The sequence below is a fragment of the Sardina pilchardus genome, chromosome 7 (assembly GCF_963854185.1).
Source record: "Sardina pilchardus chromosome 7, fSarPil1.1, whole genome shotgun sequence".
NCBI lineage: Eukaryota > Metazoa > Chordata > Actinopteri > Clupeiformes > Clupeidae > Sardina > Sardina pilchardus.
Window position 1 is genome coordinate 18,985,228 of NC_085000.1, and position 19,892 is coordinate 19,005,119.

Genomic DNA, 19,892 nt, shown 5'->3' on the forward strand with positions numbered 1-19,892 from the left:
ATGGAGCAGGGCGGCAGCCGAAGGCTGCTGAAGATCTACCTGCTGGGCTCCGGCCTGGCCGTCTGTGGGCTGGTGGGGGGGCTGGTGGACGCCGCCTCCTTCGTCTTCGGCGAGAAGGACACCATCTCCATGGAGACGGAGGAGTTTGCGCCCGCGAAAGCGATGGAGGAGCAGTCGGTGCCTGTGGAGCCTGTGGCGCCCGCGGAGCCTGTCTTGACTGCTGTGGAGCCTGACGACACAGCCGATGTTTTTGAGGAAGAAGAGATGTTTGCCAAGGCCAAGCAAAACCCAGCCATCACACAGAGGCGAAGGAGTCGTTCCTTTGCATCTTAGACCATCGACACACACACTCAGCACAGACACACAAAAATATAACACATTCATGGCTACTGATGGCTACGGACTTTGGACTTGTATGGTTTGTTAGGTTTGGATTACATGTGGTGTAAAAATGATCTCTGGTGCCTTCTTGCTGGCTTCTTGAGGTGATGTAATATGGTTTGGGGATTGCTTAAGACTGGCAGTGTCCTTGACCATGGGCCTAATTGTTTATCATCCCATTAGAGCAATGACTTTATGACACTATAACACTGAAAAATATTAAAAATTGAAAATTATCAGCACTGGTCTGTGTTTTTTCAGCAGGAACTGGAACTGAAAGGAGGGTTGCATCAGGTTTTGCAAGACTGCATATCCTGTTAATTTTCGTGTTAATACAGATATTGAAAGATAAAGATTATGTAAAACAGAGAGATCTTTAAAACAGTAACTCAAACTTTTGTACAATGGGTAACAATGTGCCATTATTCCAAGCACTCCCCTCTTATTAAAGAAAAAGTAATTGTTGCTGTACATGTGACAAACATGCCTAGAATATTGATGTTCTGATAACTTGAAAAGAAATTAAAAATGCTTATTATGCTAATGTACTTGTTATGATTATATGTATTTATTTAAAACATGCTATGATTTCTATCTAGCATAACAAAGCAAAGCAAAAGAACCGACACAAACCGATGGAATTATTTCAAACTCAAAAGTGAAAGTGTATATTCTTATTAATATCTAATCAACCATTACACAGCACCCTCCACATTTACCAGCAGCCCTGGTAAAGGTGACTAAAACAAATAGAAATATATATATATATATGTATATGTATATGTATACTGTATGTATGTACAGTATGTACACTGTATGTATATATCTGTATAATATATATATATATATATATATATCAGTAAATTTATCCCGAGATTTTTATGTTATAGAGAAATAAATACATTTTAGCAAAAAGCACATGTGTCACAATTAGGCAGAGGCTTTTTATTATTCAACAAAAGTAGCTGAGTGTGTATACAAACTTTCAAGTGGTAACTTCTGACTTTTCTCAAGGGCAAGTGATACAGAGGTTGAATACACACGTCATTTTTCAACATGAGAAAGACAAGACAAGCCGCTCAATTCAAATCAAAGAACTGTTTTGTCTTTTGTAAACCAGGGAATGCAGCAATGCAATTCTCTGTGTATTCGCCGCATCAAGCAACGAGAAGCAGCAAGTTAAAAGAAACAAACCCATATACCATATTACCATCTCCGTGTATTAACCAGCTGAAGAAATGTTGCAAAATCAATGTATATGCCATGGCTGATACGGTAATGGTACATACAGTACATTTGGTGGAGGGTCTGTAGTGAGCTGTTTTTATTCCAAAGGCCTAGGAACCTCAACGGGTTGGAAGGTATTATGAACTCCAGGAAAACCTGAACATTTTCAATAATATATATATATATATATATATATATATATATATATATATATATATACAGTATATATGTTGGTCTCTGCTAAGACACTGAGAGTGGGTCATGAGTCAATGAACCAAGACACTGGCCCAAATCAACACAAACATGGTGTACTGAACACACCTGAACAGCACCCTCCTCAGCACCCTCCACATTTATCGGATCTCAGTCCCCTGATCGGATCTCCATAGTAAAACAGTGGAGTGAATGCTCCACAGGGGAGAATACACAAGAGGACCAATGAATCTGGATCATATGGAGATATTTTTCTGAAGACGAATGGTCTCATATCCCTTGCTTTTTATTATACAATTAATGATCATAGGAGAAGATTACAAGGTGCTTTATCAGCAAGGAGTGCTGATATCAATAACTGTCAATAATAAAGATGTCAATACTGTGGTGGCACATGTATTTGTTGAGGTTGGATTTTTATTACATTAAGATAAACTGCTAAAAGATTACACTCTTTACTCAAGTTTATCAGGGGGGGAATTCATGCTGAGGGTGCTGTAGCCTAAGCAAAGATCCTTGATAAGCTTTAACCCTCTGAAGTGTGAACACTGGACACAACACTATCTTTCTCTGACAAATAGATGAAAACAACTGTTCTGCACACTTAATGCTAATGTATTGGAGTACAAAGTCTGGAATACAGTTGATTACCTTGAATTTCCCCTTGGGGATCAATAAAGTATCTATCTATCTATCTATCTATCTACCACAGGCCCGCACTGTGCTTCAAGAAGACAAGTCTTGCAGGTAATAGGTCTATGACAAAAAAGAAGAGAAAAGAACACACACTGATGTCCCATTTCAGACCAATATGGCCGTGTTGGTTAAGGTTAGATAAGACCTCTCGTTACACTATTGTCAATCCTTCATGAATTCCAATTATTCTAAAACAAATGCAATGGATGGAAGACTAGGCCTACTCCGTATTGTTATGGCAATGGAAGATGATATTGTAATGAAATGTAATTCTCTAACAATTCCTCAATAGCCTATAATATTTGATTTGCTTTACATAGGCTATCAGCCTGATCAAATTTAGTAGGCCAAGGATCGAATTGCTGAACATTTAGCCCTTCAACAGTTACAGCAAACATTGCACAAATGTGGGGCTTCTTAATCTTAACCAGGCAGAATGTGCACATCGACAGACACAGCTTATTTTGATTACTCTGATGGCATCATCAATTTATGATGATGCCATAGGCCCACAATCTGCATTTATGATTTTTCTTTCCCATTAGTTTTTCAAAGTTACTTAACAAGCTAGTGATGAAAAACGTTACAATTAGTAGCAACTTGTTATTACGTTGTTATCTTACCCTTATTCTTTTTTCAAATAAACCCGGCACATATTTGCCCACTCAAAGACAAGTTAATTTGGCACAGGGAAGTGACGAAGCTATCGAATTCTCCTATACTTCCTGTCTTCCGCTGTAGTGCGATTTGGCTAGCAGAATTGACTGAGAACTCGGTTCGGTTATCTGCTGAGAGATAACATTTTGTGACGTCCAGACTCAGCCAACAAGGTATGTTAAAACATGTCCAATGTTTATAGGTAGAAATTCATTTAAATTAATTCACAAATAGCTTTCTAAAGAACGCCCAGACGGCCTTGTTTACATGTGAATCCCCGAGCTAGAGTGTGAGGCGGCGGCTGTCTCAGGGGGACATAGGGTACAGCTATATCGGCGTTTTTAAGTTATACGGGTGGAAGTGTGCCGTCTTTGGTCAAACGTTATCTCTGCTATTTGTGTAAAAGAGCTTCACTTTGAGTCTCTCGTATTGTTGGCTATACCGATAGTAGCTAATACCTGGTGCTGTGCGTTTTAGACGCTTGCGCATTGAGCTCATGTTGGCTAGCGGCAGCTAACCTTCCTCAACTTGTAATCCGACATTGCTAGCATGCTAGCTGGCTGGTAATTGCTAGTAAACAAACATATCAATCTGCCTAGCCACATATGCCCTCTCAGACTTGGTTCATCCTTCCGCTCTCTTGCACTTTCTCTCAAGTTGACCCGTCATTTGTAACAGGGCTGTTTGTGATATTATGTGTGTCACCCCGCACCATCGGCTATTTTTAGAATCAACTGGAATGTGAAGAGGCGACTGGCACCGGCGAACGATGACAGAGCCAGGTCGATGTATCATTAGCTAGGTTATGACTCTCGATAACACCATGAAGGTGCTAAATCTAGGCCTATATATGCAGGTGGTCTGCTATTCCAAGCCGCAAAGATAGTTGAAGGAGGGATTGCTTTTGGTTAACCCACAATAGATTGGGGATTCGTTTTAATGAGAATTGTTATGCAGCCTGAAGGATTTAGGCTAATGTTATGAACATTTTATTTCCCTTTGGGTCACGTTGTTCGCCCTGTTGCTGCTGTCCATTTAGTCTGTCTTTACAGTGAAGCGTCGTGGTAATCCTTTAAACCTCTGTAGTATAAGCCGATACGCGTGCCTACTGCTTTACACGTGTTTTGAGTTTGTCCAAAAGAGCGTTATAGGTTCCATGTGCCAAGGCTATTTCTGTTGTCTGGTAACCTACCCTCTTGAAGCAGTCAAATGTTCCCACTTCCATGAACTTACCTGCTCTAGAATGGCTTAGATTGGGCATGGAGATAAGCATCAGTGGCCTTGCTGTAGAGATCTTGCTGTGTGCGCTGTTCAGCTGACGAGGACGCTGGATGATATCAGTGCAGTGTGGAAAACCCTGTGATTTGCACTGGCCGGCAGACTTCATTTGAACACACTGTTGTTGCAGTGTTATTCATACTCTGTCTTAGTTGTTGTTATCCACCCTCTCTCCAACACCCCGTTCTCTTTTTTTTTGTCCTCCACAGCTTTCCCTCCTCTCCTCAGCTCCTCCACTCCAGCGGTTCCTCATGCCAGACGGAGAGTGTGACTTCTTCTGCTTCTTCCGCTGCTGCTGAGCACCTGTGTGTGCCCCTGAGCCTGCTGGGAACCATAGTCTGCGCAGCGAGGCAGCGGTGTGGTGAGGGGCTGCCGTCCCTCAGAAAGCGGGCTAAGTCCAGAGAGGGATGTCTGTAGACATGAGCAGCCAGGCCTCCGACAGCAACGAGGAAGACTTTGGGGCGAACTCTGAGGAGGATGATGAGGATGGGGGTGAGGAAGGCGATATCGCCGACTACTACGAGGGTGTCGCGGGTGACGTGGAGCAGCAGGAACCGGATTCGTTTGACCCCGAAGCGTATCAGTTCAACTGCCTGACCTACAGAGAGAGCCAGAGGGTGCTCAGCGACGAGGTCAACGTGGTGGCCACGGCCCTGAAGGTCAGTCGGAAGGCTAGCCTGTTGAGGAGTGAATTATTTTCCAAGTTCCTTCTAGAAATCAACGCAAACAATCTAGAGTTTCAGTGTTCTGTATACAGTCTGTTGGGAAAATCTCGGAGGGTAATTGTCTCATCATAACGCGGAACTCTCAGTTCACCGAACATTCTAATCACATATTTGTGACCGTGACCCCTCAACAGGCTAGAGAAAGAATGACAAGGCGAGTAGAGCTTCTGCAGCTATAGAGGGGCCATGAGAGAGCCCAGAATATGTCCACATAGCAGCAGCTAACCCTGGAACCCATCCAACTGGGGTTTGTGCCAGATCCATTCCAGTCTGCAGTTATTCCAGTGCCACCCCGTTGTTGTGGACTTCTCCTTTGGGAGAGTAGTGCCAGCTATGCTTCTTGCCCAGGTAGCAGCTGTCTGGCGAGTGTTGGGCCTGGTCCCCTTCAATGTCAGCTCAGCTGCTGCTTGGGTTGGTTGACTATTTTTTTGCATGCAGGAATGAGGGGTCTAAAAATGTAGGCTATACACTTCAGTGTCACAATATTATGTTTTGTGTGATACTATATTGATTTTTGATTGCTAGATTTTATTGTTTTGTTGTGTTTTAACCAAAGCCATTTGACTCTTCCGCTCCATTTTCCTTTACACAATTTTGATGGAGGCTACTAAGTGGTGTGTTGTTTACATGACAGTTTTTTTTTTTTTTTTCTCAAATTAGGGTTAAAAATCACAATATATTGAACATAATCCATGTGTTATGATGTGTACTGTATCGCACAAAATGTATCAATGCCAATGTACAGCCCTAACTGGAATGCACTGCGCTCTGGCATTTCCTAGTTCCTCTGTGCTGGAACTAGTGCTCTGTCTCTTCCTGTCATGGTGGATTGCAAAATAGCAGTTAAGTCGCACATTAACAGTGGCACATAACATTGCATTAAGTACTCAATATCTCATATCACAACAGTGGTTTCTTAGCAGTCTTCCTGTTATTGATGATGTTCCACTGAACCACTCAGCATATATTGCTGAGTAGAACATCTACTCTAAGTGCATAAGCTACTGAGACTTAAGCAGTGTCAGGATACTTGCTTATTTTCTGGCAGATGTACATTGAAGATGAAAGTAGGGAAGTTAAATAAAGGGGCGTTTTCCTTAACAGCAGAAACATGCTGATAATACAAGGCTAGTGCATTCTAGAGTCCAAAGAGTCATCTCTCTTTTGACCCATTTTAAATGGCATCATATACAACACATGCACTATCAACTTGGATATCTACTTCATATATATGGGGTGACTATTGACACGCCAAAGAATTTTTATCGTTAACACAAATTTCTCAATGTGGATGGGTTTTTGGATATGTTTCTTTGTATATTTTTTGGGCTTTTTTGCCTTTATTGTGACAGGACAGTGAAGAGAGAGACAGGAAGAGGGATGGAGAGCGATGGGGTGGGATCAGGATATGACCCGGGTCCCTGTGGGGCATTTTGGACCCAATTGTGGTGTGGGTGCTGTAGTCTGTTAACGCCACGGCGCCACCCTTAATTTTACGTTTTTTTGAGACGGGAATGAAAAACAAAAAGCCTCACATTCTTAATATTCTGAAGACGTTATTTAGGCGCATTGTCTGGGTTTCGATGAGAATGTCCACATACATTGCACACATCACTCCAATGTTAAAGACCCAGAGAAGCCCCTGCGCTCAGGCTGCCTGGACTGGCTCACACCATGTCCAGCCTGCTAGCCATTCGTCAAGCATGTCATTTGTTACTGTCTTGAGTGGTGGCTTAAATTGAAAAAATGCCAAGCTTCAAAATGCAGTTTGGCTTAATTGAGTTCCGTTGTAGTTTCAAGATGCTACATCTCATCACCGAGTGGCCTCATCATCTTACATTTCTAAAAGAGCTGTGAGTGGAATAGCTGCTATATTTGGTCATGTAGAAATGACTCTGTAGATCAGCTCTTGATGAAAATGTCCATGAATGTCCTTACTTACTAGTGCTGCTAGTTATTCTTGTTTTTTAGTGTCTATGTTTATTCTGCTCGGTTGGTCTCATGTGATGCTCGATTCCGCAGTCGCCCTGTGCTGTGCATGAGTCATCACTGCTGACCTTTCTTTGAAAGTGGTGAAGAAAGCCCTGGGTATTTGTGCTGTCTGAAAGCGCACAGCAGGACAGGACATAGCTGTAATGTAATGCATTTCATTTTTTTTGTCTCTGTCTCTGAAGGTTTTGCCGGCTGTAGCAAAATTGGTCCTTTTACATTTTCACTGGCAGGTGTCACAGATACTGGATAGGTACGTTTTTTTTTTTTTTACCTTCGCTCAACCAATACACAGTTGTGAGGCACCGGATGTGCATGCTGTTGGAAAGCTCAATGTCTGTTCATGTTTGCAGGTGTAAGTCAAGTACACCTCAGATGCTGTCTGAAGCCGAGGTCCAGCCCAGCAACTGCAGATCTGCGACTGTGAGTAGAAGACTGTGTGTTTGTGTGTGTGAGTGTGAGAGAGAGCATGAGCATGCGCATACGTACAGTATGTGTGTGTTTGCAGGTCCACTGCATTGTGAGTTGGGTAATGCCACATTGTGATTTGACAAGAGATGTGGTTGTGTGTGTGTGTGATTAGACGTTTTGGAAAGTTGAAAGTCAAGCTTCAGTTCAGTTTTTACAAATTTGGCTTTGGGCCACTTCTGAATGGTGAGCATGCCTAGGGCATTAGGAGAACAACACTCCTAACAAATTGCAGTAGTTAAAATTTTGATTAAAGATCAATTAAAGATCAATTAGTGGGCAGCCGTGGTGTACTGGTGTACTAACCCCTCACTGCTCCCCGAGCGCCGCTGGTTGGGCATGGCAGCTCACTGCTCTGGGTTGTGTGATTAACCTCACTGTGTGTTCACTGTGTGCTGTGTGTTCACTAATTCGGTTAAATTTGGTTAAATGCAGAGAACTGAATTTCCCTCACGGGATCAAAAAAGTATATATTCTATTCTATTCTATTCAATCATCATTTTACATCATTGAAAGCAGGAAGTCCTATTCATGGGTTTCATTGAAATCCGTATTTCTCCCATCTCAAGGCAAACTGAGGGAATGATGCATGACCATTCAAAAACATGACTGGTTTTCTAAAGATACAAAGCTTAATGCTAATAGGTGAAGTGTCCCTTAAAGGCCAAGATCATGCATTCAGAACAGCCACACATAAATATAGGCAGGGCTGTACGCTAAGCTTTTTCACTAGGAGCACAGGTGCTCCTAAATGAAAAAGTTTAGGAGCACAGAAAAAAATTTAGGAGCACTATGAAATTTCCTTGAAAACCTTCTTGCCTTAAGCAGGATACAGATCATTCACAGCAGTGGCAATCATAGTCTCTGCTCAAACCCTACACACACAGAAAATGGCTTGTCTTGTTTTTATTTCATATTTTGAATTCAGCATTTGTATACATTTTGTTATCAATTTATAGCATTTTAGGATCTGCATAATTACTTATAGCTTAAAATATTCAGTAAACTGAATAATTCATATTGATTACACTGTAATGATATTACAGGGGTGGTGTGTAGGTCTAATTGAGTTCCTGTCACTTTAAGATGTACGTGAACATAATTAGGTTTCATTCGGTTTTAGGAAAAGAGTCAAGCATAGTTCAAGGATACATCATGTTTTCATTAAATAACTTAAATGTTCAAAAAACGAACAAAGGTAAAGACAAATATTTCTGGTGTAATAGAAAAGATGAGTGTCCACTGTCCAGTAACGTTAACAAATATTTCTGGTGTAATAGAAAAGATGAGTGTCCACTGTCCAGTAACGTTAACTTCTATGATTTAGGTAGCCTACCATGGCATGGCATCGTGAGTTGTCACTTTTTCCTTGGTCATGTTTAACTGGCTGGGTGCTTAACTTACTCTACCATGACTCGTCTTGGAGTTTGGTAGGCTATATCTGTTATATCCAATGAGTGACAACCAGAGCTCAAAATAAAACGTTACGGTATTCTCCTGATAACGTTAGTGGAATGGAATTAATGTGAATGTAACCTCCATACAAAGACGCAGAGTGGCTATATGATGCGCACATTTGCAATGAAAATGTTCCGCCTTTTTAAAGCAGGTGTAGCCTATACCAAATCGTGGTTAAATCCATCATTTAGACAACAGAATCAGTCGGATTTCTCTCATAGAAGTCAACCAGGCCTATGTCAAATGCAGGCTGGGGTGAAGCTAACACGGTTTCCACACCGTGTTTATCAACCGTGATGATAATAATATTTGAAATGAACACGGTAATTGTAGGCTATATAGTCAACATTCTTATCATGGTTTGCCGTTTCAACGGTAGGCTAATCGCTACAAAGTCACCAACTGATAACGAACAGATTGAAGAAAAAGAAGAATGGTTTTGGAGTGACATTTCTTGCGTGTGTGAGAGACAGCGAGGTTGATGCTGAAAGCGTGAGTTTCCAGCCAGGAGCGTTAGAGTTGTCAACTATGAAATTTGTATACAGATGTGCGAAAATTGTACTAGCCTATACTTTGATCCACTTGGTGTGGATTTTTAGGAGCAAAATGCGAATAAAAGGGTCGAATTCAGTACTCGCACCTGTGCACCCATTTCATATTTTCAATTAGCACTAATATATATTTCCTCGCATTTGCGACGAGGTGCTCGCAGTGTACAGCCCTGAATATAGGGGTCATAAACAGGCCTACATATAAATTAAAGCCCCATCAGATTCAGGGGGCTGAGAACCAAACCAGAACCGAAATGCTAAAATAATATTTTAACATATAACACGATAAAGAGGGTGCCAGACAAACAAACTGAAAATCGTCAAAATAAACTGTCTGCACACTTCAATCTTTTATGCAAGTTTTAATAGCCTAGCTTTCGGTCAAATGACCATCCTCAAGATGACGGTGGAAAGTACAAAAAAAAAGACAAAAACAAGTTTGAGAACCACTGCAGTGCAATTGTGTGTGTGGACTGGAGGTGTAGGTGGTCCAGAAGGGTGCTTGTGACGTGACGTGCTGTGCTGTGCTGTGCTGTGCTGTGCTGCACTGGTCTAATGCTGTGCGTGTGTGTGTGTGTGTTCCTACAGACCTCCTCCTCCTCCCTGCAGTGTGGCGTGTGTCTGCAGCTGGTGAGGAGAGACGCCCTGCACGCTCTGCCCTGCCATCACTCCTTCTGCAAAGGATGCTGGGAGCAGCATTGCACAGTCCTGGTGAAGGACGGCATGGGAGTGGGTGAGTATCACCAGAGATCCTTAAGGCGGCGCAAGATACGTCGTCGTAGTTCATGTCCATGGGCGCAAAACGGGGATCACTTCCTCTGCATAAAGGGGGTGTGTCATGCGTGTCATCTCCATAGACTTCAATGGAACAGCTCTGCATAAAGGGGGTTTTTGCCCCCCTCCCTCTTGCGTTTCGGGTTCCAGGAAGTGGCTTCTCATGAAGTATCTTGCTCCGCCCTTAATGATCTTTGGTATCACTGCTTTGATTGTATTTAGTTAGTTTAACGGCCTAAAACAGACAGTAAACAGATGTGTTTTGAAGTGGAATTGATATTGGCTCATCTTGTAAACGGATTTTTTTTTTGAAGTGTAATTGATATTGGCTCGTCTTGAGAAATCTATTAACCCCACCCTGTGTCACTCAAGGCTTATTCACATTGCTAAGTCGTCGTTAATACTGTCTGACTTACTGTCTGTGAATGAGAAACTGAGCCTCTGGTGTGTGTGTGTGTGTGTGTGTGTGTGTGTGTTGTGTGTGTGTGTGTGTGTGTGTGTTTAGGGATCTCGTGCATGGCTCAGGAATGCTCACTGAGGATGCCAGAGGACTCTGTGCTCCCCCTTCTGCCTGGAGAGGAACTGAGGGACAAATACAGACGCTACCTCTTCAGAGACTACGTGGAGGTGAGACTCAACAGCCATGTATGGGCCACATGTAGGAGCATGTCCGTGTCACAAGCACATCACATGACCATGGGGGTCATTGAGATCTGATCTCAGCCATTGGTCATTATGTATGACCCATAATGTTTTTCCTCTAGGAGTACAATACAACCAGACTCTTTTGTCCATTCTTGGTGTCCACCTGTTTTACTATGGAAAACTAGCCTCTGTGCCACCAGCAGCAAATACATAGAGCAATTGCTTGTGCGTGCGCGCGCGTGTGTGTGTGTGCGTGCGTGCGTGCACGGGCACTAAGGGTCTCTCTGTGTGTCTGTGACTGTCTGAATTGACCTCTCTCTCTCCCTCTCTCTGCCATCCCGTGTGTGTGTAACCGACTGAACTTTGCAGCTCTTTGTGTCTGTGCATGACTAACTGACTGACTATAGTGCCTTTGAGTCATTTCCAACTGCCCTGAGTGTATTTAATTGGTTGACCTTAGCTTCCCTCCCTGTGTGTGTCCGAGTCGTTCCAGCTGGTGTGTGCAACCAAAGATCCTTCATTACTGACAAGATAGAGCAGCTTAATGCATCTCTACGGAAGCAAAATTCGAACAGTTCCTGTCTGCTTAAAGAGGCGTGTTGCAAAGACTTCATAGTGGGATATTGATCTCTGTCAGATTGGCAAGCAGTTCAGTTCGAATGTAACGTAGTTCTGCTTAAGGGGGGATTTAGCCTCCCTCCCCTTTGCGAAGACAGAACGCGGAAATTATCGAACGTTTGCGCTTCTCGCTCCGCTTTAACTCTCTCTGGTGCAACTGGCTGACCTCAGCTGCTCTGTGTGTGTGTTTCAGAGTCATTTCCAGCTGCAGCTGTGTCCAGGTGCAGACTGCCCCATCGTCATCCAGGTGCAGGAGCCGCGTGCTCGCAGAGTACAGTGCAGCCGCTGTGGCGAAGTCTTCTGGTACGCACCATACACACACACACACACACACACACACACACACACACGTTGACTACAGTGTGTCTAGCAATAGTCTTCTGATAGGCATACATAAACACGTTGTCTCTCAGTAGTTCTGAAGAGGTTAGTGCCGATAAAGACCCACACACACACACACACACACACACACACACACACAGTGCTGTGAGAATAGGCTCCGTGTTCCGGCACGTTCAGACACGGCGGCTCCAGTGAGACACACTCCCTCATTACTCCTGCTGCCTCCTCCATAGTCACTCATTCAGGGCTGGCTTAAAGCTACAGGGTGTCTCATCAGAACCTCACAGGCTTAATTTAGTCAGACGGGGAGCCAATTGGCAAAATGGCCTGTTTGGTGTCGTTTGCCTCCTGCGTTGCTTGCTGGGCAGATTAGGATTTCCCCTGATGTAGCACTTAACTCTCTGCTTTGGCATATCTGAAGAGCGACTGTCCTCATGTTTAACTGCCTTTGCTTTTTTTTATACCAACGTGAACAATAATCTTGCTCTCTCTCTCTTAATCTCTCTTTCATTTCTTTATCTTTTTCTTTAATCTCTTCCCCTCCTCTCTGTAATCCCTCTCATATATCTGTCTTTATCCCTCTCTTTTCTGTGCTCCACCTCTCTGCTGTCTCTTGTCTCTCTCTCTGTGTCCTCTCTCTCTCAGCTTTAAGTGTAGGCAAATGTACCATGCCCCCACAGACTGCCCAACCATACGGAAGTGGCTGACAAAATGTGCCGACGACTCGGAGACGGCCAACTACATCAGCGCACACACTAAAGATGTGAGACACACTTACGTACATACACACACACACACGCCTACACACACCTTTTACAAACTGCCTCAGTGTTCTAGACCCTATGTAGCTTTATTATTAGTATTTAAAGCAGGGACCAAAGTTCTCCGCTGATGGATATCGGTCAATTGGATTCTGTAGCAGCCATGTTATCATTGATACCAAGGCAAAAAATATGTGATCACTGTGCACACAATATTATTGGTTCTTAAACCAACTAACTAACTCAAAGTTAACAAGATTAAGAAGCCAAGGCTTCAGGTTAAACCATTTTAAATCAACTTTGCATATGCTAGCCTTGTCTTCAGACTACTTTTTATTTGATGTTCGTCTGAAATAGTGCTTGTATCAAGCATGTTTATTTATTACCTGCTTTGGTTCAACAAATAAGCAGACTAATTGTATGGTTCATACTCTAACGGGCTACTGATCTATTCTAATAAGAGCCCATTAGGCTACTTTTACTATACTAGCTGAGAATATTGATAGGAAACCTATTGTGTGGGCTACAGTTACATTATGTAAGTAGATAGCCTAAATTAATTATCAGATTTTTAGAGTAAGCTATCCACACACACACACACACACACACACACACACACACACACACACACACACACACACACACACACACACACACACACACACACACACACACACACACACACACACACACACACACACACACACACACACACACACAGCCTAGTCTCCTGGTTACAGCCTATTTGTACTGTAGGTGTTGGACACACAGTGACTCTTTCTTATTTGTGCTGTAGTGTCCGAAGTGCAATATCTGCATTGAGAAGAATGGTGGCTGCAATCACATGGTGAGTCCCTTCAATCATTTTTCAGGTGTGAATTCTTTACAGATTTTGATGCCTGAACAAGGTTTCCAACCACTGAACTGAATCAAATCCAATGACTCTGATCTGACATTTGTTAAAAAGACAAAATCAGCTGTAGCAGCAACAACAACTGAAACAAAAACATGTACTGTATTTTATTTGACCCAATTATGACAGCCATATACATTTCTTTGAGGCGAAAATCCCGTGTTCAGAAAGTTAAAGTCCTGCCAAGTATTTGATCCAACCATTTTGGAAACCAGCTCATCCTAATTAGCTGCCTGGTAGATCAGATAATTAGTGATATCACCTTTGTTTAGTACACAGGTAGAACGAATATATGGCAGGACTTATACTCGTTGGAACCAGGAATGTCCGCCTCTGATTTCTTTGATCTGGGTTAGTTGACCCCGGTGTGTCCTGGTCCATTATGTCAGCAAGGCTGACTTGCACTAACTGCTCCCCCATCAGCTTGAGGGCAGCACAGCTCTGTCCCTCCGTCAACACGCGTGGAGGTCGTGCTACAGAACTGCAGCTCTGTGTAGATGTCATCCCCCAATGCCAGAAAAGACATGCTTTACATTGCCTGTAGCACACGTGGGTTTTTAGTATCTGTCTATTTTGGGTGTTGAAATATACTTCCCGTGCCACACAATGTCTGGTTTTATGCCAGTGGAGGACTTTCTGTAGAAACCTTCCCCCATAGAAAGGAAAGCTGTATCACAGAATGCTCGTATTAGTCTCTACTGACTCATTATGGAAGGCAATAGTATCCATGGTCATCATGGGCCTGTGGTTTGGCGCAGTTGGCGAAGTTGGTTGCGCAATTATGCTGAGTGCTGTGCCAGTGCTTAGAGGGATCAATGAGGACACCTTGAGGTAATGAAGGGTATTGCAGGTATTGTATATGGAGCTGTGTGTGGCTTAGAAAGTTACATTCCCTGAGGATGAGTGTATCTGTCTTGACAATGGCTTAATTCTTTTATTTGTTTTCCCTACATTCCCCCCGCCAACCTCCACCACTTCAACAGCAATGCTCCAAGTGTAAATATGGTAAGAACACACACATGAAACACATGGTCGTCTTCTCACTCAGTACCTTGTCTATATGCCAATCGTTGTCGATTCCATCTTTTTCTCACTTTCTGTGTATGTGTATGCGTATGTGCGCAGACTTCTGTTGGATGTGTCTGGGAGACTGGAAGACCCACGGCAGTGAGTACTACGAGTGCAGCCGTTACAAAGAGAACCCCGACATCGTCAACCAGAGCCAGCAGGCGCAGGCCAGAGAAGCGCTCAAGAAATACCTCTTCTACTTTGAGAGGGTGAGACTGAGACATGAGACATGAGACATGCATTACATCCACACTAGGGCTGCTCGAATTTGTGGCAAATATAAACATTTCCTCAACTCAATTTGTCGGTAGAACTGTTGTATATGTACTAGGAAATATGAGGAAATACTCTTGTTCATAGGTTGGGAAAGGATATTACAGCTGAATTAGTGTTACCTTGACCAAATGCTCTCTGTCTTGTAATTTTGGTATGAGGTGAAACATTCCACAGACTGGAAACCATACTTCAATCTCGATGATTGTTTTCTTAACTGGAGTCCGTAATTGCAACTCCAATTGAAATTCAATTCATCCCAATGTAGATGCTCACACTGTCCAGTGTCATTGTGGTTTTGTTCCTCGACACCTACCTTCTAGTGAGGCCCCAGCTCATACCTCAAAACTCTCAACTACACTCCAAAATGTTCTGTGCCTTGTTGATTTTAAAGGACATGTCTGAAATTCCTCTTTAGCATTAACTCAACATTGCAGCTCAACAGCAACATTCACAGTCTTCTAAGCCAAGTCACAAAACAAATGTCCAGCTAATTTGTATTCATATGGTTATACTTTATTAGACACTTTTATCCAAAGCGACATACAAATAATAACACAATGGTTCAATTTAACAGTATACAATTTAAAGGTGGGTAGTACTAGCCTGATTACCATCGACTTTCAAAGGCTCTGCGAGACTTTAGTCTGACCAACAGCCTGTGCTAACACGGTTTCTTGCCAGTGCTGGTTGACCCGCCCCCTTTAAGTGCCTCGATTTGCTACTGGTAGATGTCAGAAAGCGGATTGCCGAGTTTAAACCAATAACAACACTCTTTCCTCTGCCTTGAACACGCCTCTACCCAGAGCTGTTGGAGCTGCTCAAAGTTGATTGGTTCTCGACCAAAGGGGGCAGTTCCGCAGATTTCGGGAACTCAGAAATCCTTCTCAATGAGCAGTTGACCAGACCAGCAGCAAAAGCCTGAAGGCGTTGCGTCACTGGGAGGGCATGCCAGGCTATGGTAGTACTACATTAAGGAGAATAGCAATAATAAACAACAATGGCAATTCAATCAATAGCCTAATGAAAATAACTAAATACCGTACCATAATATGCAAACCATATGCATAAGAAATGCTTAAAGCAACACTAAAGAGTTTTTGGTACTTTAAAATAATGTTTCCAAAATCATTTCAGTGGTTCATCAACTCGTAACCGGATGAACGGCACTTCTGCATTCGCTTTGCACCCTCTATCGGCTATAACCGCACTATGTATCTTTACCAGATCGGGTAGTGGATATGTATGGAATCGATGGCATGAGACCTAAACACCATATCGCAAAAAAACATCATACTTTCAGAAAATCATGCAACATACTCTACCTTGTCTGTAGATAGACATTGTTATTTGCAAAGCCGGTGCTGGATAAACAAATGGCGTGTGTGTGACTGAGTAAAGTGCTGCTTTAGTGTTGCTTTAGTGTTGCTTTAATAAACAAAGTGCATGTTGAACAGATATACCTTTAGACCCCTCTTGAAAGACCCAAATCTATCGCAGGAGTGGAGCACTGGGCAACTCATTCCACCAACAGGGAACCAAAGTCTTGAATTTAATCATCTAGCATTTGTGGCTGGTCAATACAACAGACACTCATCAGATGACCGCAGAAAGCGGTTGGGGATGTACATCTTGATCGTTGAATTAAGATCGGAGGAAGCAGATCCAGTCAGTGTCTTGTAGGCCAAAGTGAGATATTTCACTTGAACTCTGGCCACTATAAGGAACCAGTAGAGAGTAATTAGGACAAGAGTTACATGTGTCCTCTTTGGCTGATTGAAGACCAGGCGTGCTGTAGCATTCTCAATCAGTTGTAACGATCTCACACCATATAGCAATCGAATTTATCTGTCTTCTTAACGTGTTTGTGTGTGTGTCCACCTCCACATCTGCAGTGGGAGAACCACAACAAGAGTCTGCAGCTGGAAGCTCAGACCTACCAGCGTATCCAGGAGAAGATCCAGGAACGTGTGATGAATAACCTCGGCACATGGATCGACTGGCAGTACATGCAGAATGCTGCCAAACTACTGGCCAAGGTACAGCCTGCCTGTCTGCACCTTCAGATCAACTGATTTCATCCTAAACACCAGAAGACTTTGAAAAGATTTGGGAATTATTTTTCAAAGACTGCAGTCAGACCCCCTCACACCTAAAGACAAGTCATAGAGTGTTTAAGTCACAGACTATGATTTTGCAACGACTAAGGATCTTGCAGGGTCACTATTTACAAGACTGAAACTAGATTCCTTTAAATTATTTCCCATCTTGCACTAGATATCAACAGTAACTCAAACAATAGCCTACTCATATCAGTCATATTTTCGTATTTCTGTAGCATTGTTTAATGTATGACCTGCTTAACCGATAGAGTTCTGTCGTGGAATAGCTGACTTACAATTTATGAGAAACAAAATAACAAATAATCATATTGGCCACAGCTGTCGCCTTCTTTGCCCCTTCCTCTTTACGGTTGAAGAGAGCTGACTATTGTTTTTTGTATTGCTCACATCACTTGCATGAGTCACGACTAAAAGACTTGCAATGATATCAAACATGTTTGATATTGTCGTAAATGCCAAGACTAGAAAAAAAAAACCTCACTCGGACTGACTTAAAACCGCTAAGATTGTTCTATGTTTGTATTTGTTGAGTTTGTAAGTGCTTGTTTCTCTGTGTCCAGTGTCGCTACACGCTGCAGTACACATACCCTTACGCCTACTACATGGAGTCTGGGCCGCGCAAAAAACTGGTAAGAGCTTGTGAATGTAAAGGATGCCATTTCTATGTAATAATAATAATAATAATACTACATTTTATTTAAAGCGCCTTTCATGACACCCAAGGTCACTTCACAAGGTTGTAAAATCATCTCATAAACATAAAAATGAAATAAATAAATTCATTAATTAACTTAAGTCAGTCAGTCAGTCCATAAGCTTTCTTGAAGAAATATGTTTTCGTGTGTGAGGATTGTTTTCATATGTGAGGATTTTGTTTATAAGGAGGGTAAGCCTGTGTGCTTTCACTAGCAGGCCTAGTAGCACAACCATCACTAGAGGCAACCCTAATATCTGGAAATAATGCTACTGCTTAATGTAATGTTTTGTGTATTGCAGTCATTTTCTCATCGTTTGTTTTTTCTATGTGTCGTTTTAGTTTGAGTACCAGCAGGCTCAACTAGAGGCGGAGATAGAGAACCTGTCATGGAAGGTGGAGCGGGCAGACGGCTACGACCGAGAGGGGGAACTCAGCGCCAACGACAGAGGGGTGAGGAGCGACTGACCAGTCATTTGTCCTGTGTGCCTGCTGTACAGTAATTTCCTGTGTATTAGCCGTATTGTATATAAGCTGCAGGACAGTATTTTATGCGTTCAAAGAAACAAAACAAGTTCAAGTTCAACGTTTATTGTCATTTACTCATAAATAAGCATTTATAAGTATTGGAATTCTTTGTGCTCAACCAAACCATAGTAATGCCACAGTAACTGCTCCCGTGTATTAACCTTGTAGCTGATTTTTTAGCAAAATCACTGTATAAGTCGCGGCTAATAGTTGGGAAATGATGGAAGTGATTAGCCACTCACTGTGTGTCTGTGTCCCTCCGCCAGGATCTGGAGAATCAAATGCACATAGCGGAGCAGAGGAGGCGCACGCTGCTGAAGGACTTCCACGACACCTGAGCCCACGTCCCACACGCGCACCAGCAGCGACTCCTCCCCGCCCCTCCCCTCCCCTCTCCCCGCCTCCTCTCCAAAGATCCCCCGTCATCCGTCGCACCCTCCTCACCTCATCCCTCGCTCTAGCCCTCTTCCCCACCTGTGCATCCATCCATCCATCCATCCATCCATCCCTCCATCCCTCCACCCACCCAGACATTTCCTCCATCACATGTCCAACTCACGCTCTCACAGCAGAGAGACAGTGACTGCGGCTGACAATGGAATTCACACACACACACACACACTCACACACTACAGTGTTATCGGAGAGCCAATGCGTCTTTGGCTTCAGACTCTCTCTGTCACACATGTATACTTGCAAACACAGTTACACACTTTCTCCCATATCAGAATATATACACAGACACACATATGCACACATAACACTCACAGAAACACTCCTCAGAGATCGGCAGACTAACAGGCCCTACCCATGACCCCCTCCCCCCCTCCTCACCTATCCCCACAATTGCCCCTTTTTCTTTTTCTCTTTTTTTTCTGGACTTTCTTCTCGCATTTGTCAGCTTATTTTTTTCTGGATTAATGGCTGTTGATAGTTAGAACATTTAAAAAATATATTACAAAATACAAAACAAAAATGCTGTAATTTTGAACGGTTGTACATTAATACAGAGATAGTTACTGAGAGAAAGTTTTTAAACCAGACATGGACTCCTGTGTGATCATTGGGTGGGTCTGCATGTCTCCTACACAAACACTTCTCACTTCATTAGGGCTCTTATGTTTATTTGGGGAAAATGTGTCCAGGAGTGAAGTGGTGCCATTGTTTGCTTAAAAATGGACAAAAGGCTTTATAGAATGATTTCCTGTTTGTATGAAGTGAGGCAATCCCATAAACCAAGGACAATGATGAAGTCTAAATGCCTTTGAACAGTACCTTCAAATAAAAAGATGTTCCTGCCTAAAGTCCCATCCATTTAATTAGAGGGCAAGTTTGTGTTACTCTAAACTGTTCTGCTTGGGGCCGAGGGTAAATGTTGGCCTCCTACTCTAAAGAGATTTTATTTGAGAATATTGTGCATGGCTGACCACATGCCCATCACAAAGTTTTACATTATGGGAACAAAAAGTGTTGTTTTAAGTGGACTGGGGGGCAGTTTGGCTACTGATAC

At 42.8% G+C, this 19,892-nt stretch overlaps 2 protein-coding genes across 3 annotated transcripts in view; both read left to right on the top strand.

Moving 5' to 3' along the window:
• g0s2 (G0/G1 switch 2) overlaps nt 1-617 on the top strand; it is a 1,212-nt gene extending 595 nt beyond the window's left edge. Inside the window, exon 2 of the mRNA XM_062542215.1 lies at nt 1-617. This exon is cut by the window's left edge and continues 58 nt beyond it. Coding sequence (XP_062398199.1) covers nt 1-333 — 333 coding nt within the window. The 3' untranslated portion in view covers nt 334-617.
• Nucleotides 618-3,213: 2,596 nt separating this feature from the next.
• On the top strand, nt 3,214-19,686 carry arih2 (ariadne homolog 2 (Drosophila)). 2 transcript variants are annotated; one of them, XM_062541076.1, is made up of 15 exons: nt 3,214-3,347; nt 4,662-5,111; nt 7,352-7,419; nt 7,520-7,589; nt 10,232-10,376; nt 10,923-11,044; nt 11,874-11,983; nt 12,668-12,785; nt 13,580-13,630; nt 14,680-14,701; nt 14,822-14,973; nt 16,933-17,076; nt 17,721-17,789; nt 18,197-18,307; nt 18,649-19,686. In XM_062541076.1, the coding sequence occupies exons 2-15, from the start codon at nt 4,860-4,862 to the stop codon at nt 18,718-18,720; spliced, it is 1,506 nt and encodes a 501-aa protein (XP_062397060.1). In that variant the 5' UTR covers nt 3,214-3,347; nt 4,662-4,859; the 3' UTR covers nt 18,721-19,686. The 2 variants fall into 2 exon arrangements, with proteins under 2 accessions (XP_062397060.1, XP_062397059.1); XM_062541075.1 differs by having other exon boundaries at nt 14,680-14,973.
• Nucleotides 19,687-19,892: the final 206 nt, after the last annotated feature.

Excerpts from the sequence above, each read along its gene's own strand:
- arih2 (XM_062541075.1), top strand. The coding sequence starts at position 4,860 with ATGTCTGTAGACATGAGCAGCCAGGCCTCCGACAGCAACGAGGAAGAC. Across the intron at positions 11,045-11,873 it reads TCTTCAGAGACTACGTGGAG|AGTCATTTCCAGCTGCAGCT; the intron begins GTGAGACTCAAC and ends TGTGTGTTTCAG. Across the intron at positions 14,974-16,932 it reads ACCTCTTCTACTTTGAGAGG|TGGGAGAACCACAACAAGAG; the intron begins GTGAGACTGAGA and ends CCACATCTGCAG.